Genomic DNA, 24,821 nt, shown 5'->3' with positions numbered 1-24,821 from the left:
ATTCACATGCTACTTGTGTGGAATAAAAATGTTATTGTACAGCAAATCTGAATATTAGAATGATTTCTGATGAGCATGTGACTGGAGTAATGATGCTTAAAAAAAAAAAATAAAATTATCAGCTTTGGAATTACAGGAATAAATTTAATATATTCAAATAGAAAACAGTCATTTAAAATAGTAAAAATATTTTACTAGTCTATTTTACAGTCTTCTAATCCACTTTAATATTTAGATTAGTTGTCGATAGTATTATTTTTTAAAAGCCACTTTTAAAGCTTTTATCTGTGATTTCCCCCAGTCTTGAATATTTTGTTACAGGCTTGTTAGACATGATATTATCAGCACAACAATTTGAGTAGACGGTATCTGACTTGCTATAACAGGAGCACTGGCATTCAACTAGCCTGAATGTACCAAAGAGCCAGTCACAAACTCAATTAATGTCTAGGACATTGTAGAATATTACAGTGGGTACGGAAAGTATTCAGACCCCCTTAAATGTTTAACTCTGTTATATTGCAGCCATTTGCTGAAATCATTTAAGTTCATTTTTTTTTCCTCATTAAATGTACACACAGCACCGCATATGGACAGTAAAACACAGAATTGTTGACATTTTTGCAGATTTATTAAAAAAGAAAAACTGAAATATCACATGGTCCCTTTGCTCAGTATTTAATAGAAGCACCCTTTTGATCTAATACAGCCATGAGTCTTTTTGGGAAAGATGCAACAAGTTTTTCACAGCTGGATTTGGGGATCTTCTGCCATTCCTCCTTGCAGATCCTCTCCAGTTCTGTCAGGTTGGATGGTAAACGTTGGTGGACAGCCATTTTTAGGTCTCTCCAGAGATGCTCAATTGGGTTTAAGGCAGGGCTCTGGCTGGGCCATTCAAGAACAGTCACGGAGTTGTTGTGAAGCCACTCCTTCGTTCTTTTAGCTGTGTGCTTAGGGTCATTGTCTTGTTGGAAGGTAAACCTTCGGCCCAGTCTGAGGTCCTGAGCACTCTGGAGAAGGTTTTCGTCCAGGATATCCCTGTACTTGGCCGCATTCATCTTTCCCTTGATTGCAACCAGTCGTCCTGACCCTGCAGCTGAAAAAACACCCCCACAGCATGATGCTGCCACCACCATGCTTCACTGTTGGGACTGTATATGATGAGCAGTGCCTGGTTTTCTCCACACATACCGTTTAGAATTAAGGCCAAAAAGTTCTATCTTGGTCTCATCAGACCAGAGAATCTTATTTCTCACCATCTTGGAGTCCTTCAGGTGTTTTTTAGCAAACTCCATGCGGGCTTTAATGTGTCTTGCACTGAGGAGAGGCTTCCGTCGAGCCACTCTGCCATAAAGCCCCGACTGGTTGAGGGCTGCAGTGATGGTTGACTTTCTACAACTTTCTCCCATCTCCCGACTGCATCTCTGGAGCTCAGCCACAGTGATCTTTGGGTTCTTCTTTACCTCTGTCACCAAGGCTCTTCTCCCCCGATAGCTCAGTTTGGCCGGATGGCCAGCTCTAGGAAGGGTTCTGGTCATCTTCCATTTAAGGATTATGGAGGCCACTGTGCTCTTAGGAACCTTAAGTGCAGTAGAATTTTTTTTGTAACCTTGGCCAGATCTGTGCCTTGCCACAATTCTGTCTCTGAGCTCTTCAGGCAGTTCCTTTGACCTCATGATTCTCATTTGCTCTGACATGCACTGTGAGCTGTAAGGTCTTATATAGACAGGTGTGTGGCTTTCCTAATCAAGTCCAATCAGTATAATCAAACACAGCTGGACTCAAATGAAGGTGTAGAACCATCTCAAGGATGATCAGAAGAAATGGACAGCACCTGAGTTAAATATATGAGTGTCACAGCAAAGGGTCTGAATACTTAGGACCATGTGATATTTCAGTTTTTCTTTTTTAATAAATCTGCAAAAATGTCAACAATTCTGTGTTTTTCTGTCAATATGGGGTGATGTGTGTACATTAATGAGGAAAACATGAACTTAGCCTAAATGATTTCAGCAAATGGCTGCAATATAACAAAGAGTGAAACATTTAAGGGGGTCTGAATACTTTCCGTACTCACTGTATATGTGACCCTGGACCACAGAACCAGTTTTTTCTTTTATGCCAAAAATCATTAGAATTTTAAGTATAGATCATGTTTCATGAAGATATTTTGTTAATTCCCTACCATAAATATATCAAAACATAATTTTTGATTAGTAATATGCATAGGAACTTCATCTGGACAACTTTAAAGACGACTTTCTCAATATTTCGATTTTTTTCTGCACCCTCAGATTCTAGATTTTTAAGTAGTTTTATCTCAGCCAAATATTGTCCTGTCAAACCATACATCAATGGAAAGCTAATTTATTCAGCTTTCATGTGATGTATAAATTTAAATTAAAAAAAAAATGACACTTATGACTGGTTTTGTGGTCCAGGGACACATATTCATTGCTGTTAGTGCGTAAACACATCCAGCATCCTAGAATGTGCGCAGGTTTCTGCGTCAAAAGTGCATCCACGGGCAAGTGGGCGGAGCGAACACATCGCAGGATACGAGCCAATCAACTGCCGCACTTATTCTACTTCTATGATACTAACAAAATCAGCAGCACGCCGCTTCACCGCGGGAGACAGAACGGTATCAGAACAGCAACCGAGCCGCACCGACAGTCCGCATACGGTGCGTATGAATAAGCACGCCAGTACCCTAATGGCAACGGAGGACAAAGGAAAAACGGCGGCGCCTCAGGCTTTACCGGAAACGGGATCCCTTTCAGCAACACACAGCAATCTGAACAATAATAACAACAACAACAATAACAACAAAGACAACGAGGGAAGCGAAGGAGCCACGACAGCCACATCTACTGCTGTTGACTCCGGTGGCGGTGAAAATATCATAGGGAACGGTTCGGCTGTTAACACCACCGGAGGCAATAACGGCAAATGGGTCCGTCTCAACGTCGGGGGCACGGTGTTTCTAACGACACGACAGACGCTGCTAAAGGAACAAACTTCGTTTCTGTACCGACTGTGTCAGCAGCAGGACTTACATTCAGACACGGTAAGACAGCAGTCAGTGATGTTAGTGTATAAGTGTGTATTAATGATGCAGCGGGGGTCTTCAGTCAGATAGACGTGCTGCGCTGCTGCGGACCCCAGTGTTTGTGCATTTGAGCAGCATCGCAGTTATTAGCCAGAAATATCATATTTTACTCCATGAAGCCTTTATCAGGTAATGTGATCCACCTGAAGCTGATTTTGTACAGAGGGAAGTTCTATTAATATGTGATCCTGAAATCTGAATAAATAAGCTTTCCATTGATGTATGGTTTGTTAGGATATGACAATATTTGGCCGAGATACAACTATTTGAAAATCTGGAAGCTGAGGGTGCAAAAAATTTAAAAAACTAAGAAAATCGCCTTTAAATTTGTCCAAATGAAGTTCTTAGCAATGAATATTACGAATCAAAAATTAAGATTTTAGGATTTAAGGAAAATTATAAAATATCTTAATGGAACATGACATTTACTTAATATTCTAATGATTTTTGGTATAAAAGAAAAATGTATAATTTTGACCCAAACTGGCTATTGCTACAAATATACCTGTGCTACTTAAGTCACATATATAAGGTTGAATCTCATGAAATTATATTTTACATGTAGATAATGACGCATGTATTTTATAATAATATGAACTAATGTAATTATTTACTGTTTAATTGTGTAATATTTAAAGATTGTCCTTATATCATAATAATAATGAAACCATAATTTTAATTACATTTTAAACTTTGTTACTTTATTTTTTTAATCAGAATACGTGACCCTGGACCACAAAACCAGTACTCAAGTAGCATGGGTATTTTTGTAGCAATAATTAATTAATTTTATAGCAGAAATTATGTAAAGATCATGGTCTATGAAGATATTTTGTAAATTCCCTGCCATATATATATCAAAATCGATTTTATTATTAGTACACATGGCTAAGAACTTAAGTAACTTAAGATGGATTATTTAGATATTTAGATTTTTTTTGCACCCTCAGATTCTAGATTTTTAAATAGTTGTATCTCAGCCAAATATTGTCCTATAACAAATATAGCTTTCACATGATGTATAAATGACTGGTTTTGTGGTTCAGGGTCACATATAGTAAAGGTAATCACCTATTATTTTAAGTTTTTATTATTATTATTATTATGTTTATGAAATTGGTGGGACAACAATACAGCCAATTAAGCATGTAAAACCAGGAAAAGTCTAACATTAAAATAAAATGAAAATGTTTTTTATCATTTACTCATTCTCATGTCATTCCAAACCTGTATGTATTTCTTTCTTCTGTGGAACACAAAAGATATTTTGAAGAACCCTGGGAACCAAACAGTATTGAATCCCTTTGACTTCCATTGTACAGACACTTAAACATTACCTCAAATAACTTCTTTTATGTTCCACAGAAGAATGTGACTCTGATACATTTTGGAACAACATGAGGGTGAGTAAATAATGACAGAATTTTCATTTTTGGGTGGAGTATCTCTTTAAGGTTAGGATACTTGACCAAAGTGAAATGAGGCCTACGATAATCCAAATAAAGCATCCATATCTTATAAAACTGATCTGTCAGAATGTAGAACACATGCCAGGAGTTCCAATGGGACCACAGCAAATATCACCTTACACCAACTCTTATGTGAAGGGGGCCTTATCACTCACCCACTGCAATAAAATGTTTTCTTCTGGCAGCAAAGGTTAATATATTACATAATTTCCTGTTGGCAGATGTCTTTATGTGTGCTTGGAAGGCCCAAATCTAATAAAACTGGATGTAATTTCTAGTTGGATGCATATAATTGAAATGAATATAAGTTTTCAGTATTTCCAATACCTGCAGCCTGCAATAAGGTACCTATTTCTGTTTTACTTTTTAAACAGAAATAAAAAAGGTCAGCAGATGTGGAATATATAAAATTGTTGAGATGATTTTATATTGAATTAGATATTTTTGCATATACAAATGGATATCTTTCTGACATATGTGACCCTGGACCACAAAACCAGTCATAACAAATAAGCTAAATTCCATTGATGTATGGTTTGTTAGGATAGGACAGTATTTGGCTGAGATACAACTATTTGAAAATCTGGAATCTGAAGGTGCAAAAAAAAAACTATTTTGAGAAAATCGCCTTTAAAGTTGTCCAAATGAAGTTCTTAGCAATACATATTACTAATCAAAAATTAAGTTTTGATATATTTACAGTCTAAAATTAACAAAATATCTTCATGAAACATGATATTTACTTAATATCCTAATGGTTTTTTTTCATAAAAGAAAAATGTATTATTTTGACCCTTACAATGTAATTTTGGCTATTGCTACAAATATACCCGTGCTACTTAATACTGGTTTTGTGGTCCAGGGTCACATATATGTTCTCCCATGTGTCATTATCAATGGTCAATACAGTTTCAATTACATATTGTTGTTTTTTCCTCCATATTACAGTGTATATAGAGCATATAATCGGCCATATATGCAGCACTTGAACGTAAACAATGCCACTGAACCGAATAGAACTGGCAAATTTATCTGATTATTGCCTTAGAAAATGGTCAAATATTGTCATGTTTTGGGCTGTACTAAATGGTCAGACTGGGAAAAACATTTGGAGTACTATAGACTGCCAAAAGTTATTACAAATCCAGGAGAAGAGTGCAAAAAAACTGTCTGAGAAACAAATGCGTTTGTGGTTGGCCAAACTGAACCAAGATTTTCAGAGCAAGAATCTTGACAACATTCATGTTTGTTCTTATTTAGGTAGGTAAAATATTAGGCTAATAACTTAATTAATACTGCTTGTACGTATATTTAGCACCTATAAACTTTAGTTTCTCAAAATATCGCACCCTTTCCTGCTTACTAAGTCATTCTCCATATGATTTAGCAGCTTCCACATGTGTTTTCCGTGGTTTAGACAGCATACATTAGCAGAACAACATATTCAGTAGTACATTAACCATGCAATCCATGCTGTTGTTTACTGTACATCCGAGTATCTCCAGTATGGCCACGCATCCATGGCGTAAATGGAAACCCTCTATTGAGAATGAGTTTTTTATTTATGTTAAAAAGAATTGGATTAGAAATGTGTTTTATCAAACAAAATTAAGGTCTAGGTTATTTTAAGCAAGTATAATTTTCTTGTTGATTATGGAGTGAAATGTTGTGAGCTTTACGCATATATAGCATGTTATTTATTTTTAGCTCCCATTTACTCTTTTAATCTTCCAGCACTAAGGCATACAAAAACTATTTGACTTAACAGATGGTGCAGTATCCACCCACTCCCAAGCTATCCTCTTATATTCCCTTTTATTCCACACTCAAAGTACCTCCATCCCCACAGTAAGTGATGAGGCACAAACGATCTCCCATCACAGCTCAGTTATTACTGGTTGCTGTAGTGTTGCGTGCTCTCTCACTGCTCATGTCACTCTTCTAATGAGATTAGAGTCATGGCACCTTGAAGACTCCCAGCCCTCTGCACAAAAATATCTATGGAGGCTTCTCAGTTCTATTTCTGGCCTGGTCTGTCCGTCATTGGTAGTTTACATGCATTTTTCCTTTTCAAAGAGTTTAAAGTGTTAGTTCACTTAAATATGACAATTCTGTCATTAATTATTCACCCTCATGTCATTCCAAACCTGTAAGACCTTCGATCGTTTTCGGAATACAAATGATATTTTAGATGAAATCCAAGACCTCTCTTATCCTCTATAGACGGCAAGGGTCCAGCCACGTTCAAGGTCCAGAAAGGTACCAAGAACATTGACAAAATAGTCCATGTGACATCAGGGGTTCACTTTATTCAACAATTCTTCTTCTCCGAAAATATCTTAATTTGTGTTCCAAAGATGAACGAAGGTTTGGAACAACAGGAGGGTGAGTAATTAATGACAGAATTTTAATTTTTAGGTGAACTATCCCTTTAACTGAATAGTTAAATGATTGTGTAATTGATGTATTGAGCAATTGTTAGTAATAAGACATAATTGAATTAATGTTTCTGCATTTGACATTGAAAGCATAGGTCGTAATTTCGATATATATTTTTTAGATGGAAAAATGCGGTTTTGCAAATGCTAGAAATGTGGCTTTCGAAGGAAATATTGCTATCAAATAGCACACCTAGGTTCCTGACTGATGACGAAGAATTGACAGAGCGGTCATCGAGTATTAAACAGTGTTTAAGGTTATTACATGTGGAGGTATTAGGTCCAATAATTAACACCTCTGTTTTTTCAGAATTTAGCAGTAAGAAATTACTCGCCATCCAATTTTTTATATCACTTATGCATTCTGTTAAGTTTTTCAAATTGGTATATTTCGCTGGGCTGCGAAGAAATATAGAGCTGAGTATCATCAGCATAACAGTGAAAGCTAACACCATGTTTCCTGATGATATCTCCCAAGGGTAACATATAAAGCGTAAAAAGTAGTGGTCCTAGTACTCAGCCTTGAGGTACTCCATACTACACTTTAAGATGTGTCTTACTTATTACTTATTATAGTGAATATGTAACCCTGGAACACAAAACTAGTCATAAGGGTACATTTTTTAAGATTGAGATTCATACATCATCTGAAAGCTTTCCGTTGATGTATGGTTTGTTAGGATAACATACAACTATTTGAAAATCTGAAGGTGCAAAAAAAAAAAGTTAAAAGTTTAAAGTTGTCCAAATGACGTTCTTAGCAATGCATATTACTAATCAAAAATTAAGTTTTGATATATTTACAGTCTAAAATTAACAAAATATCTTCATGAAACATGATCTTTACTTATTATCCTAATGATTTTTGGCATAAAGGAAAAATTTATAATTTTGACCCATACAATGTATCGTTGCTATTGCAAATATACCTGTGTTACTTATGACTGGTTTTGTGGACCAGGGTCACATATTATTAAGTAGTTCAACATTTTGAATGAGTATGCGCAATCGTTTTTCGGCTTTCTTATAGCATGCTGTGAGGCTTTACGTGGAACAGGTTATTATGCCGTTCTGTTTTGAAATTAATAGCTCTTTGTTTGCCTACCAGGTATTTCCCATGGGATGCAGTTAGTTCCCCATCGGGACCTGGTTCTTATACTTCCTTGTACAATGGCAGAGATAAACATAAATGCAAGATGAGCACGGACAGATAGCGGACACATCTGATTTGAATTCTGTGTGTTTAAGGCATATACAGTAGTATTATGTGTAAAATCCTCTTTGAATTCTCTTGTTCTTGTGAAATCCCGAGCGGGAGGACAGCATGTCTCTTCTGACTCACTGCAGGAGTCATGCGCAGGTGTTGTCATGCCTGCTGTCAAGTCTAGTCATGTCTAATGTGAGGCTGTCTGCTGCACTTGCTGTTTCGAAAATGGGATTTTTGTGCGTGTGTGTGCAAATGATGTTCTGTGCTACTATTGTCTGTGAGATTTTGTACAGCTAATGAAAATATTTGTTGATGCTTTTTCAACTCTGTATGTGATAATTAGTTTGTTGTTCGCATCCATGTTGTGAATCTGGAGTGAGTCACATGCAGGGCCCAAAATGAATGGAAGGTGAAATAGGAAGATTTATCAGGCATAAATATTTCATACAGGCTGTATTTTACATTATTTATTTTAAACTAAACTTTCAGTCAAAACGTTTTTTTAAGAAAGTCTCTTCTGCTCATGTACGGCAAAAACAGTACATTTTAAAAATGTATATTTTTACTATTTAAAAGAAGTTCTTTCTATTTTAATATATTTTAAAATGTAATTTATCTGAAATAAAACGCTTTTGTAACATTATACACTATACCATTTAAAAGCTTTAAATCAGCGTTATTATTTTTTTTTTTTTTTGGGGGGGGGGGGGGGGGGGTGGAAGAAATGATAGAAATAATACTTTTATTTAGCAAGGATGCTTTAATTGACCAAGAGCATTTATAAAGACATTTATTATGTTACAAAAGATTTCTGTTTCAGATAAATGCTGTTTTTCTAAACGTTCTGTTCATCAAGTCAACCTAAAAAAATTCTACTCAGCTGTTTTCAATATATTAATAATAGTAATACATGTTTTTTGGGCAGCAAATCAGAATTTTAGAATGATTTCTGAAGGATGATGTGACTGGAGTAATGATGCTAAAAATTCAGCTTTGAATTTTTAAAATGTATTCAAATACAAAACATTTATTTTAAATAATCAAAGTATTTTAAAATTTGTGGGTCAAATAAATGCAGGCTTGGTGAGCAAAAGAGACTTCTTTAAAAAAAACACTTAAAAATCTTACTGTTTAAAAACTTTTGACTGGTAGCGTATACACTACTGTTCAAATATATATATTTTTTATTTAGTAAGATCACATTAAATTGATCAAAAGCAACATTTATAATTGTACAAAAAATCTAAAATTTCAAAAAACTGTTTTTAACATTGATAATAACAAGAAATATATCTTGAGCACCAAATTAGTAAAATGGTTAAAACAGCTTTATCATCACAAAAAAATATTTTAAAATAGATTTAAAGACAGACAGTTCTTTTATGTGGTAAAAATGTTACAAAATACTAGTTTTCTCTGTATTTTTGATCAAATAACTGCAGCCTTGGTGAGCATAAAAGATGAATACTTAAAGGTAGTTAATCCAAAAACTAAAAATCTGTCATTAATGACTCACCATCATGTCTTTCCAAACCTGTAAGACCTTTGTTCATTTTTAGAAATCAAATTAAGATATTTTGGATGAAATCTGAAAGCTTGCTGACCCTGCATAGACAGCAATGTAACTGACACATTCAAGGCCCAGAAAGTTAGTAGACATCAATAAAATAGTCCATGTGACATCAGTGGTTCAACCTTAATTTTATTAAGCTACGACAACACTGCAAAATAAAATAATGATAAATACCTTTTTGTGTAGATATCTTGTTCATGTTCATGCTTTCTTTTTCCTCTATTATAGTGCTTTTATAACATTGCAGTGCCTCTATTCAGTCTTGAGCCTTCTGTTATGCCAACGTCTTCCTCTTTCTTTTTATCTTTTTCACCTGCTTCTGTGCACTCTCTTTTTCTCTTATTGCTCTTTGTGGGTTTTGAGTGCTCATGCCCTGGGCTCAGTTGTGTAATGTTCTCTTTAGGGCATGTTGTAGCCTACATGATGTCCTGCTCTTGCTAGAGCTGTGCCGAGCTCTTAAGGTTAATTCATTGCAAAAAGGAGACCCTCAGTCATTCTGGGACAATGGCTTAGGCCATGCTAATGTGACCTGCGCTCAATGCCACTTTCCACATGCCCTTTCCTTTAATGTTTTTCTTTTTCTTTTTTGTGCCAAGTCACATTTTTATCCCCTGGGTTTCTGTACTGTTCAGAGCATCCTGTACATCTGTTAAACAGCCTCAGCACTGAGGCAGTGTTACATTTACATAGGGGATTTCCTAACAGTTTCCACATTATTAAATATTAAAATGTTAAATACATTATGATTAAACAATGTGCGTTAAATAATATTGAGTCTGTATATGTGATGGAATGATATTTATACATTTTGAGAGAGTTGTAATCTCTTTGTTTAGGATGAAACGGGGGCTTATGTGATTGACCGAGATCCCACCTATTTTGGTCCCATACTCAACTATCTGCGACATGGGAAGCTGGTGTATAACAAGGAGTTGGCAGAAGAAGGTCTGTTAATTCACTTTCTTAACTGTTGTCAGTCTATGTGTTTTAAAATGTATTGCTATATTTTTAATATTATAGCAATATACAGTTGAGGTCAAAAGTTTACATACATCTTGCAGACGATCATACAAAATGCATGTTATTATTTTATTTAGTACTGACCTGAATAAGATTCAGGTCCCACAAATTATTTGGTTTTACAGCATTTTTGTGTATTTGAACCCTTTCCAACAATGATTATATGCTTTTGAGAGCCATCTTTTCACACTGAGGACTACTGAGGGACTCATATGCAGCTATTACAGAAGGTTCAAACGCTCACTGATGCTTCAGAAGGAAACGATGCATTAAGAGCATGGGGTGAAAACTTTTGAACAGAATGAAGATGCGTACATTTTTCTTATTTTGCCTAAAAATTATATATTTTTCATTTAATCCTGCCTTTCAGAAGCCACAGAAGACACTTACTTGTTTCCCAGAAGACAAAATAAGTGAAATTTACCCTGATTGTCAAATTCGAAAAGTTTTCAACCCCTGCCTGTTATTTTATATTTAACGTTAAATTTTTTTTTTTAGTTTTAGTAGTTAGTCGCAATGGCAACATTTTACATCTTTGTTTGGTTTAATGTTTTTCATTTTTTATTTATGTTGAATATTTTTATTTTAAATTATGATTTTTTTTTTCAGGTAAATCGCTATTAGCCAATTTTGGATATTTAATTGTACATTTTTATTTCCATTATTTTTTACATTTAGATTACTTTTGCTTTAAATTAGACTATGACTCACTTCAATCTGATCTTTAAAACACTAATAACTAAAACACTAAACTAAACACTAATAATTGAAAAATATTGAATGTAATATTTAGTTGAATATAATATTTAGCAAATGTCAAAATGAATATCCATTTTTCATACTGTACATTTGTAATATACCTTTATTTTTAATGTTCTTGCATTTCCAGTATTGAAGCATATCTAGTTGAAATAACGCATAACTGACACAAATGTTTAGTTTTAAAAGCAAAGTGTGTCTGTGCCGTCAGGTGTCTTGGAGGAGGCAGAATTCTACAACATCACGCCACTGATTAAATTAATCAAAGAGAGGATTCTTGAGCGAGACTTCAAGGCCACACAGGTAATAAGCAGGGCCTTTATCATGCCTCCTCGTAGTTTCATTTTTTTACCATTAGTGTCCATTTTTCAGCTCCTTCACATTCTCAGCACTGTATTTCTGTCCTTCTCAGTAACTACTGTACATTAATGACTATATTTGTGTGCTTATGCAACAGCCGTCGGTTTCCCGCCCACTCTTGCTTTTCTTTCTCTACTTGCCTTTTGGCATCATCTTCTACTTCCCACCACATTCCTTTTTTACACTTCACCAGTCTTTACTCTCTCTCTCTTTCTGTTTCTCATAACAGCAGGTACCACCAAAGCACGTGTACCGGGTGTTGCAGTGTCAGGAAGAGGAGCTGACCCAGATGGTGTCCACCATGTCGGACGGCTGGAAGTTTGAGCAGGTCAGCGTGCGCGCCTGCCGAAAACCCCGCCCCGGACTGCTCTGGACTGTGGGTTGGACTGACACTGAGTCGATTTTCCTTCCCCTGATCCTAATGCTCCCAGTGTCCAATTCTCCCCTCAGATTCAGAGTCCAGTAACATAGCTAAAGTGTTTAATTAAACTTTTTACTACTTGTTTTCAACTGGATTTTACATGGTCAGTTGCACCAAACCCTCTTAATCATAGAATGCGTTTTTTTTGTAAAATGACAAATTATATGATATTATACTGGCTTTGAGTATGTAGTTTTGCATATCCCCAATGATAATTAGACATGGGGAAAACTGCATATTTTGAAGTAATAAGGCTGATTTATGGTCCACCATATAGCAATCAGACGTGTTTCTTAAAGGGATAGTTCACCCAAAAATGAAGATTCTGTCATTTGTTCAACTTCGGAACACAAATGAAGATATTTTTGCTGAAATCCGAGAGCTTTCTGACTCTGCATAGACAGCAATGTAACTACCACGTTTTAACAGTGTCCTTACTACCTTTCTGGGCCTTGAATGTGGTATTTGTGTTGCTGTCTATGGATTACAGTGCTGCCAAGTTCATGGTTTTTCCGACGAATTGAGCTACTTTAACATTTGTTGTGGGTTGTTTTTTATGTCTGTGGGTTGAAGTAACCCCAATAATGTGATATTTAGCCCCTGGAATGCCAATTTTACCAGGGTAACCCCACCAAAAAAAGTGTCAAATGCCTTACGGGTTTAATGACAGAATTTTCATTTTTCTGTGAACCAACCCTTTAAAGAGACAGCTCAACCAAATCTGAAAATCCTGTTATTAAATGCTCATCCTCACATCGTTCCAAACTAGTTGACCTTCGTTCATCTTTGGAACAAAAATAAAGATATTTTTGATGAAAATTTTGAAAGCTACATTTGAACAATGTCCTTTCTTCCTTTCTGGGACTTGTGGTAGTTGTGTTGCTGTCTATGGAGGACCGTGTTGCCAAGTCTGTGGTTTTCCTGCAGAATTGGGCTACTTTAACACTTGCTGTGGGTTGTTTTTTTATGTCTGCGGGTTGAAAGGACCACAATAACGTGAAATTTAGCCACTGGAATGTAAAATTTACCAGCGGAACCCACCAAAAAAGTGTAGTTTACACTCCAGAACGTGATTAGGCTAGTTTTGAGTAGTAATTGGGTGGGTTTAATTGTAAAAACCTGCCAACCCTGTTGGAGCATCAGAAAGCTTTGGATTTGACCTTCGTTCAACTTCGGAACACAAATTAACATATTTATTTTTGATGAAATGCGAGAGCTGTCTGACCCTGCATAGACAGCAACACAACTACTACTTTTTAACAATTTCCTTACTTCCTTTCTGGGCCTTGAACATGGTAGCTGTGTTGCTGTCTACAGAGAACAGTGTTGCCAAGTTCGCAATTTTCCCGCAGAATTGGGCTACATTAATACTTGCGGTGGGTTTTTTTTTTTTTTTTTTTTTTTTTATGTCTGCGGGTTGAAGTGACCACAATAACGTGATAGTTTTTAGCAAATTTTACCAGTGAAACCCCACCAAAAAAAGTGTTGTGTACACCCCAGAACGTGATTAGGCTAGTTTTGAGTAGCAATTGGGCAGGTTTCATTGTGAAAACCTGGCAACCCTGATGGAGGATCAGAAAGCTTTCGGATTTCATTAAAATATCTTTTGTTTGGAGTTTGGAGCAACATGAGGGTGAATAATTAATTACATAATTTTCATTTTTCGGTGAACTTACCCATTTAAAGAGTCACCCAAAAATGTAGTTTTATTCAGTGTCATGTTGTTCCATAACTGTATGCATTTCTTTCTTCTGTGAAACGCAAAAAAAAAAATTTAAGGTCCATTGTATGGACAAACAAACAGATGTTTCTCAAAAGATCTTCTTTTGTACTGCACAGAAGAAAGTAAGTCATACAGGTTTGGAATAATGTGAGTGTGATTAAATTTAACAGAATGTTAATTTTTTTGCAAATTATCCATTTAAACTAGACCCTTGCAATGCAGTGCTCATGGAGTAAGAAACGTGATGCAAGATCCAAAAACATTTAACTGCATGTGTTCATAGACCAACATTTAAAAGGTTAATATATCAGTGCTAAATATCTATAACCTTTAATTACAAAAAATGATTAGTTAACACAAAACCTATGCTTCCATTGTAAATTATTACACACAAATTGTTCACACCAGGCTTAAAGGAATAGTTCACCCAAAAAGGAAAATTCTGTCATTAATTACTCACCCTCATGTCATTCCAAATCCGTAAGACCTTTGTTCATCTTTGGAACACAAATTAAGATATTTTTGATGAAATCTGAGAGCTTTCTGACCCTGCATAGACAGCAACGCAACTGACAAATTTTCCCTAAATATTTTGCTAAAGCACAACCATAAACTGTTGCAGCTAAAAGAAAACTAGGTAAACCTCATCAATGGACTAACCTGACCGATCTCTACTGAAAGCAATAAAGATGTTTTTAGTACAGCTGATCAGGCATTGGATACATCTTAATGTTCTCCTCGATTTCCTTACCCCTTTCCTCCAATCTCAAGTATCTCTCATGATGAAAGACCTCTCTTTCTCTGTCTTGGCTGTTTCTTGCTTTTCAAGATGGTGAACATTGGCTCATCTTACAGCTATGGAACAGAGGACCAGGCTGAATTTCTCTGCGTGGTGTCAAAAGAGCTGCACACCTCGGGTGGAGGTTTGGGGACCGAACAGAGCCACAAGACTAAGGTTGGAGCACCTACAGACACAAACTCACTATACGCCATCTATTTTTGAAAGCACCGTTTCCAGTGACTCATTCCTCAAACACATGCTTACAACCTACAAAATCTGCGTCTTTTCATCTCATTCCACATCAATAGCCTTGACATCCATTCGCACACCTACTCTTTGCATATTCATAAATCTTTTTCATTTTTTTTTGCTATGCCATCATCTGTCGTGCTGCGATCCCTGCGGTTTCTGTTCACCCTGTTGTCCACTCATAACACAACTAGACCTCGGACACACAGGAGGAGGATGGAGCGAGGGAGGAAGAGGAGGAGGAGGAAGAGGAGGAAGAGGGAGAGAGAAATGCCACCCCCAATGAGTGGATTAGAGATTAGCAGAAACTTGTGTCAAAGGAATTGGTGAGGAAATGCCGTCATGTTGGTTGTATTAGTGGTAGATGTACAAAATTCTAGTAGTCAGAGGGTCTGAAGTAAATTGCATTTTAGTGCACCAAATTAAATGATCACAATAAAACAGGAAATCTATCCACCTTTTTCTTCTTGTAAGAGTGGGTGTGGCCATTTGTAAATTTTATGGGTCTGGCTTCTGGTCTCATCACATCCAGCTATTTTTAGCTGTGTAAAACAGCTTGTTTTGATGCTCAATATTGCAAATTGGTGTCTTACCATGTTATTTTAATCTATCTTAATTATGAGCACACTTTAGTTTTACAGATTTCTGCATGTTGTTATTCCTCTCATTATTTCTCTATAGCAGATAATGAACCAGAAGTCTCACCCATAGACTTTGTTGAAGAAAAAGGTGGATTGACTAAAAATAGTCATCTTATCTAAGGTTGTAGCTTTACTTGCCTTTTTTGAGAACAGTGCACTGAAATGCAATAGCCTTTACCTCCTAGTAACTTCCAAGCATGATTTTTCCTTGTAACTATTCCATTAAACACAATTCCTAAGTGTGCAGACAAACTATTGTGCAACATAAATAAATATAGCTTTAAAATGGGATTTTAGCAAAGGTCATCAGACCAGAAATGGTGACAGAATGACTCAACCGAATGACTCCTCAACATTTAGCACAGCGTCTGTTCCATAAATTGCCATTGAGTCACTGCCATCTCCACCCATATTCACATCTTCAGCTAAATTTACCTTTGTATTATATGGAATATACAAGGAAGCATATTTCATACTCTACTCTATCCATAATAGAAATTATTAGTAATGATACATTTCTGTAGATACACTGCCGTTCAAAAGTTTGGGGTCTGTAATTTTTAAAAACATTTTTGGAGTCTCTTATACTCACCCAAATCTGCATTTATTTGATCAAAAATACAGCAAAAACAGTAATGTTGTGAAATATTATTACAATGTCAAATTTTATGCAGAATTTGTGAGCATAATATTATTCATTGTTTTAAAGGGAACCCTGGCAGGGTTCGTACTAAGTGCTTAAAGTACTTGAATTTGACTTTTTTTAAATGTAAGGCCTGGAAAACTCTTGAAAATAACAATATTCCTGAGGAGGTACTTGAAACGTGCTTGAATTATTTAAAGACAATGTTTGAAATAAGTGTAATTATATCTTTAACATATCTTTTCATGCAAAATTCACGCAATTCAAAAAAACATCCCCTTTTCGCTTATTTCAGTTAATGTCTGAACTGAAAACTAGCAAGCTAAGCCAGTAGTAGTACTGACATTGTCGTGTAAACATGGCTGAAGATGCTAAAAGAGAAACAGATGACCCAAATCAATTGAGTCATTTATGCTGGAACCACACCGATTGATTCACACTCGTGACTTTGCTTGTTAATTTCAAGCAATTCACTAGCAAAATTAAAAGAGCCATTCATTTTCAAATTTCAACATAATTTGTAATGATTTTAAAAAGCACGCAGTGATTGGTAAAATGGGTCTTTTCGATACTCTGAATCAGTTTAGCCACTGCATCACTAAATAATTTATTGTTTCAAAATGGTACAATCGGATCGCGAATCATTTGGTTCATATTGGGACTTAAAATCCCGTATCACGAATCATTTGATTTAGATTGGGACTTCGGAGCGGATTCACAAATCATTTGATTTAGATTGGGACTTCAAATTGTGTATTGTGAATCATTTGATTTAGGGTGTGTTCACACTTGTAGTTCAGTTCGTTTGGTTCATTTGGTCTGGACCAAAAAGGAAAATTATACATTTGGTCCACTTAGTGTTCACACTGGCATTTTTAATAGAGAGCCTAAAGATATCAAACCTAAAGGCATAGTAATACGTTCACAACCTCACTGGTCGGTTCGACTGGCGTATATTTTGTGACGGAACTCACTGAACAAACACTCCAAACAAGCTGGACTAAGTGCGCTCATTGTTGCGTGTATCTGATTTTATTTTCACCACCTGTGAACTCACAAAGAGCTCATAAAAGCCACCTCATTGCTCCACGTTTGCCCTCTGCTCATTTTGTTTTGGATACACCGCTTGTTATCTTCGTGAAATCATGTCGCATAGCGTCGCATCTTGTCATTACTTCCTGTTTTTGGTTAGTTTAGAAGTATTTGATTCTTGTTGCGTTCATATTTTGTCAAACTGCACCAGAGTTCATTGGGAAGCGGACCGAGACCTATCTTTTTATTAGTCTCGGTTCACTTGTTTGGTGCGCACCAGGGTTTAGATGGCAGCGTTCACACTTACTCAAATGAACCGCACTAACAGAGCAATCGCACCAGATTTTGTTTTAATCAAACCAAACATGACAAGTGTGAACACACCCTTAGATCAGAACGGGTTTGTAAATCATTTAGCGAATTGAATTATTCAAATCAAATGATTTGCAATACACATTCAGAAGAATTTGGGCTTTATTTTTGCCATTTTGTATTAGTATATTTTTTAGGGCCGGGACTTTAACGCGTTAATTTAGATTAATTAATTACACAAAAATAACGCATAAATTTTTTAACGCATTTTAATCGCACTAAGTTTTGCACCGCGGAACGTTTCTCACTGGATGAGATTCGGCGGACCGATTATACTGGAGCACCAACTAACGTTCAGACAAGCTGCGTCCGTCCTAAATAGTATTGTATGTCCCAAATCGTAGTATGTTTAAAAAAGTATTCCAAAGATTCCCGGATGGTCTACTACTTAACGATCAATGCGCACTTTTAACGGCTAATATTGCCCACAACACACTGTGCCGTGAACGAGGATTCGATTAGAACTACAAACACGCATAAAAAGTGTTAAAAAACTACAAACATGGAGGATATACGCAACCAACGGACAGGTAGAGAAAGGGATTTGAGTGATAAATAATCAGTGTGTAACCTGATAAAAAATATTTTTTAAATGTTATCCGCGTTATATAACATGTGCAGCAACATTTATAATGATAGGTTTGGTCATTAACGTTTAAATGCATAATTAAGCAAACACAAGAGCAGAGTTCTCGAAATGAAAGACTCGTTAAAGAACGTGCCTCTTGCTACACTTAATGGCAATATTGCACTGGTCTGTTGGACTTGGTTGAACAAAAATAAACAATATTTTGTTGCTTAAGCTTATGTATTCAGTCATTATTCAATGGTATACTAAAAATCCATGTAAAAAATCTTAATTCTCACTGTTCTCAGGTCAAATATTTATATGCGATTAAAATGCGATTAATTTCGATTAATTAATTACAAAGCCTCTAATTAATTAGATTAATTTTTTTAATCGAGTCCCGGCCCTAATATTTTTATTTATCTATTTATCTTTTTTAGAATTTGAAAGAGAAGACATTATTTGTCTATCTCTGAAGCCCTTGAAAATCTAAAAAGTACTGCTTGGAAAGTCCTTGAAAGTCCTGGAATTCAATTTTACAGTATTTGTATGAACCCTGCCCTGGGTATTAAGACTTGTATGGCTTAATGTAACACAAATGATGCATTTACTAAAACATGTAGTAAAAAGATTTACGTTATTTAAAAAATCCACATCGTTTTATACATATTTTGAACTATAGGGTGCACCATTGTTTCGATTACGTAAAATGTTTGCACTCTGTGTTGCTACAACTCCGAATAAGCAACTTGGAAAATAAAATACTGTTACGATGATCTTAGCTACTGAAAGAGCTTACAGGTGGTGATTGAAGTTTTTTAACCAAATGCCTTACCATTGATTTTTCCCCACAAAGAGTCTAAACGTCCCAAGATATGACAAGTGTCAACATGTTTACATCCTGCCAGAATGCCATCTAGCATTTGTCTTTGCAGTTTGTAAGCTCTTTCAGTAGCTGTGGTCTACTAAAAGCCTCAAGACATCAGGGCTAAAGTGGAGAGAACAAAGACGCAAGTCTTTAGGAAGTTTTATTTGTCCACAGGCATCTTCCCATTCTTTTCTCCTGTTCTTATTACTAGGAAAGCAGACCTAAATTCAGGGCTCGACAATAAGGACTGCCCGATGGCCCGGGGCCAGCGTGCGAGACGCTCGGGACAGTAGACAGGATCGGGCCAGTGCTGCCTTGTCACTAAAGATTAATTTCGAGAATCAAGAAACAGCTTGTGTTTTTAAGCCTTTAAATGCTACCTTCTCTGTGATGTCACGAACACTATATATATATACAAATATATACACAGCATATTTGTGTTTGCGCTCAGGGGAGCTTCAAAGGTTTCTACACGTTTTTGCAACATAGAGTAATGTATCACAGACATTTCTCACGAATCCTTTCATAAACAAAGTGTAGAGAGAGTGTAAATAAGAGACTGATTGTGCAGTAAGATATAGAGAGCGCCGTTGAATATAATAGGCTTTGTAATATCGCAAACTAAGATGAGTGACAACTTTTAATAATTTTTGTGGGAGTTTGTAAATGAGGTACTGATTTAATACAACAGTTAAATAAACAAGAAGTTATTATTAAGTGACTTACATTGTCTGACTATAACACTATTGCCTGATTATGCTCTGTTTGGTCGTCAAGTAGTCTGAAACAAGTCACAACTGAGCCGCTGCGCATCTCCATTCAAACACAGCGGTGTTTCGTTTATAAATGAACGTGCGCTTTTAAAGAATCAATTTCCCATTCATTAAGAGTCACTTGCTTTAATCCCGAATGAACCATCCGTTCGAACGAATCAAATGAATAGTATGATTCAGTAATTAAATCAGTCTGTTGCCGCCACCTGCTGGCAGATCTCTGTATTAAAATTTTTATAACATGAAATTATGAATTTGATTGCACTCATGGCACCTCTGAGTCCAATTAAACATATAAAAAGGTAAAAACAAAGACAAAAAAATAAATAAATCATGGACGACCACCGTAAAAACAATTTTTAACATAAATTCTGCTTAACACTCTATTTACTAATATTGTTTAATTTTTCTTCTTTGCGACAACATTCCTTTAATAGGAGTCCTCCATTTATGTATAGTTAACTGCTGATCTAGGACCATCAACCTGGACATACTGTTGTGCATAAATTTACTTCATTACAATTATATTTTTTTTTAAATTGTCAATTGTATTTAAGGAAATATAGTTATGTTTGGCTTTTGACACATTATTTAAAATGCGGCTAAGAAATAACTATTAACTTTTTTTATTATTATTTTTTGGCAGGGCAAGTAAAAATCTGAACCACTGGCCCAATCGGGCCAGTAGAAAAAATCCTTAGCGTTGAGCCCTGTAAATTGCTTCTCTTGTTGCCCTTTGACTGAAAATTACAACCAAAAGCTGCACAATGTGGCATTGTATCAGTAGTAAAAATAGCAACAGGTAGCTTCAGTATCTTACCGAGTGTATGTAATGTATGTAATATGTAAATTTCTATGGGTTTTAATGGGTTTTCTACTACATATTTCAGTAAGAGACATCATTTATGTTTTATTAAGCCATACAAATCGTAATACCTGAGGGTTCCCTTTAAAAAAATCTCACTGACCACAAACACTTGAACGGGAGTGTATTTCTGTGTCTATAATATCTTTTAACTCTCTTGCAGCTGTTCCAGATCCATGGGTCCCGGATGTAGGATACAAAGAATTTTATTTTTCTAGATATCCATTTTATCATGTGCTCATGATGCTGTTTTTATAGCCATACTTTTTTAGATTTGTTGACTTGAACAACGGGTATTAGCGGGAGACATGAACTTCACATCCAGCAGCAAAAAATGTCATTGTTTTGAGAAAATTGTAATGTTCATGAAAGCAAAAGGCACCCAAGGTATTAAAGAAAGACGCAGTTACTTACAGTTACTATCTTAGTACATGACCTGTTACCAAAGAGTGCAACCTAGTTATTGGGATACTTCAGTAAATATAATTAATTTAAACAAAAACTAGTCTGATTTAGTCAGGAAAGACTGAGGATATGAGACTGTAATCAGTTACTTAGTATTTAGAGTTTAGGTTTTGCACATTTGCTATAGCAGAGTGGCGGCTCTGCTACATGAACAGGTCACGTTCCTGTTCCATTTAGCATCAGCTGTGAGTAAAGTGCCAGCAGTGTCACCCTGGCAGACCACCAGCAGTGCACTTTAGCCCCATTTACAGTCTGCGGCAGTTCATTTTGATAGTCGTTGGCGCCAGCTAGAAGGTCAGGGTGTCATTAGAGGTCACTGGGATATTACAGGGCTCGGGATGTTGTGGTTCTGGTTGGATTTTTAAAAGTTCCTGGGCACAGTTTACTTCAAATGAAGTTGAGGTAATGTGCTGGATTATGATACTGTGTCACTTGTTAATGTGTTTTGTGTGTAGGCTAGATTTCTTTCAGAGGAACGAAGCCTGGCAACCAAAATAGTTCAAATCAACATGCCTTTAGCATTCTTTGGGATTTTTGTGTGCTTTGGGCTGGTTTGCATGCCTGAGCTTGTTTATGATTAAATATGTTGTAGTTTTGCACAGATTTGCAAAGATACAGTGCCCACAAAACATATTTGGACACTTAAGCCACAGTTGTGAACACATATGTGACCCTGGACCACAAAACCAGTCATAAGGGTCAATTTATTGAGATGTATACTTCATCTGAAAAGCTGAATAAATAAGCTTTCTATTGATATTTGGCTGCAACAATTTGAAAATCTGGAAACTGGGGTGCCAAAAATTTAAATATTGAGAAAATTGCCTTTTAAAGTGTTCCAAATGAAGTTCTTAGCAATTCATATTACTAATCAAAAATTAGGTTTTGATATATTTATGGTAGGAAATTTACAAAATATCTTCATGGAACATGATCTTTACTTAATATCCTAGTGATTTTGGCATAAAAGAAATTTTTTTTTGACCCATACCATGTATTTTTGGCTATTGCTACAAATAAACCCGTGCTACTTAAGACTGGTTTTGTGGTCCAGGGTCACATATATGAATGTGATTGCATTATATAATAGAATAGCAAACCAAGTGACTGATAGCACAAGCAGAAAACATGTAAACCAGTCCATTAAAGTCCATTAAACATAATTGAAAGGTTAAGCCTCATTTGCTTGTAGATGCCACTTGGTTTGATATTTCCTATTTAATGCAGTAAAATTCATTTTTAAATGTGTTTTAAATGTGCCTTAAGTGTTTAGAAACTACAGAAGCCAGTTTCCACTGAATTTAAAAAAAAAAACACTTATTGTGACCTTTTTATCCCACTATTTTTTTCACAGAATTGCATGATACAAACTCGTAATTCTGACTTTTTTATTTTTTTTGAGGGAAAAAAGAGACTGATATGTTCTCAAAGTTTATATCATGCAATTCTGAGAAAAAAAGTCACATATGCGAGTTCATATCACAATTCTGACTTTTTTCTCGCAAGTGCAAGTTTACACCTCGCAATTATGACTTTTTTTTTGTGGGTATAATTTGCAATTCCGAGTTTATCTCTCAGTTCTGAGAAAAAAGTCAGTTACAAAGTAAGAATTGTGGGATATAAACTTACAATTCTGACTTTTATTTCAAAATTGTGGGTATAACTTGTAAAGTCTGACTTTTGTTCTCACAATTGTGAGATATAAACTCACAATTGCGAGTTAAAAAGTCTAGTTTTGAGGGTAAAAAGGGAAATTTATTTTTCTCAAATTAAAATCAGAATTTCTCAGAAATTACAAATGGAAGTTTATACCATGCAATTCTGAGAAAAAGTCATATTTATGAGTTTACATCTAACAGTTCTGAGAAAAAAAGTCATATTTGTGAGTTTACACCTCACAATTCTAACTTTTTTTCTTAGAATTGTGACTTTATTACTCAGAATTTTGAGTTTATTTCTCACAATTTTTACTATAACTCGTATTTGTAAGTTTACATCTCAATTCTGACTTAATTTCTAGGATGTGCGAGTTTTAATTTCACAATTTTGACTTTTTTCTTACAATTGCGAGTTTACACTTTGTAATTCTGGCTTTTGTTCTGAGAATTGCGTAATACAAACTTACAATTCTGAGAAAAAAAGTCAGAATTGCACGTTTATATCACAGGTCTGAGGGAAAAATTCAGAATTGTGAGAAAAAAGAACTAAGATAAAGTCGCCGTTACTTTTAATTTTTTTTATTCAGTGGTGGAAACAGGCTTCTGTAATAAACTGTATTTTAGCCATTTTATTGTCATGATTAATGACCGCATTATCAGTCAAAACTGATTTTTAATGGTCTTTGTAAACCTGTTCAATCTGTTTGTAATCGCAACAAGACCTATTATTATTATAACTGCATTTATACAAAGAAAAGGGCATTTGCAAACACAATTTTGTAGCTCAGTGCGTTACTGGGTCACTCAATTCTTATTCCGTCCCCTTTAGCTGCCACTGTGTTCTAGAACTGTGAGCATAATAATTGTGTCTAGACTGAAGATAGTCAATTATATGAAACAGAGCACTACAACTGATGTAGAAGTCAAAAGGTTTGATAGAACATATCTTACTAGCGTGTCAGTGCTGTAATCTCTTTAAACTGTACAAGTGTGTTGAACAAATCGTATCACTGCATTGAATTTCAAAAATATGTTTTAGTTTTAAAATGTATCTTGTATGTGTTAATAGCATCCTTTTATATGGCCTTTTTATAATTATACTGTGCCATTCATCATTATTTATTTTAGTCTAATAAATGTCAGATTATGTTGCTTGCCAGGGCACAGGTAATGTTTTGGTTTATATTGAATTTTAATCTGTGTACACACAATTCCTGTTTTACTTTTATGCTTTTGTTACATATATGTTAAATGTTGCCTGTTATTTTTTTGTCACTCCTCTTTTGTTTTTGACTTTTTATATTTATAGGCATATAGATGGTGTGTATACCATATTTCCACTCTGAGCTCTCACATATCATTTATTTATTAAATATGGGATGTTTAGTGGCTTTTTTATTTATATATTTTTCTTGGTGTGAAAGTTAATTGAATTTTATTTATTTTGATTTTTGTCTGTAAATGTACTTTAGATGTAATGTATAATTATGTACTTTAATTCATACGTTTTAATTAGCATTGAAGCACATTTGCCTGTTGAAACAAACCCCCTCGAGTTAAGAAAATGTTTAGTAATAATTACTAACAGTTTTCTAAACTTACGTGGTTTTGTTGCGATCAGGCACAGATTCTTAGTAGTGTATGTATGCCAAAGAAAATTAGATTGTTTGTCTCTTTAGGTGAGAAAATATCTTTTAGCACAGAAAACGAAAACAATCATGAATTAGATGCAGCATTATTGTGTAAATAGTTATCAAAATGATTTAAATAAAGTTTAGAGTTTCTTTTTTCAAAAAATATTCTGCTGTGTCTGAAGCATTTATT

General features: G+C 35.3%; 1 protein-coding gene across 4 annotated transcripts; it reads left to right on the top strand.

Annotated features, from left to right (window-relative positions):
- The first annotated feature begins 2,567 nt into the window (after positions 1-2,567).
- On the top strand, positions 2,568-24,790 carry kctd17 (potassium channel tetramerization domain containing 17). 4 transcript variants are annotated; one of them, XM_073827765.1, is made up of 7 exons: positions 2,568-3,070; positions 10,636-10,744; positions 11,790-11,881; positions 12,168-12,266; positions 14,912-15,037; positions 15,307-15,438; positions 21,038-24,790. In XM_073827765.1, exons 1-6 carry the CDS (start codon positions 2,594-2,596, stop codon positions 15,412-15,414), a joined length of 1,011 nt encoding a protein of 336 aa, XP_073683866.1. In that variant the 5' UTR covers positions 2,568-2,593; the 3' UTR covers positions 15,415-15,438; positions 21,038-24,790. The 4 variants fall into 4 exon arrangements, with proteins under 4 accessions (XP_073683866.1, XP_073683865.1, XP_073683868.1 ...); XM_073827764.1 differs by having other exon boundaries at positions 12,168-12,314; XM_073827767.1 differs by lacking the exon at positions 15,307-15,438.
- Positions 24,791-24,821: the final 31 nt, after the last annotated feature.

This window comes from Garra rufa, chromosome 22 (assembly GCF_049309525.1).
Source record: "Garra rufa chromosome 22, GarRuf1.0, whole genome shotgun sequence".
Taxonomy (NCBI): Eukaryota; Metazoa; Chordata; class Actinopteri; order Cypriniformes; family Cyprinidae; genus Garra; species Garra rufa.
The sequence above is the reverse complement of the archived record's forward strand: the minus strand, read 5'-3'. Positions and strand labels throughout refer to the sequence as shown.

Bases quoted from the DNA above. Each gene is read 5' to 3' on its own strand.
- kctd17 (XM_073827764.1), top strand. From the start codon at position 2,594: ATGATACTAACAAAATCAGCAGCACGCCGCTTCACCGCGGGAGACAGA. The intron at 12,315-14,911 runs GTGGGTTGGACT...TTGCTTTTCAAG, and splicing joins GCCCCGGACTGCTCTGGACT to ATGGTGAACATTGGCTCATC. The intron at 15,038-15,306 runs GTTGGAGCACCT...TAACACAACTAG, and splicing joins AACAGAGCCACAAGACTAAG to ACCTCGGACACACAGGAGGA.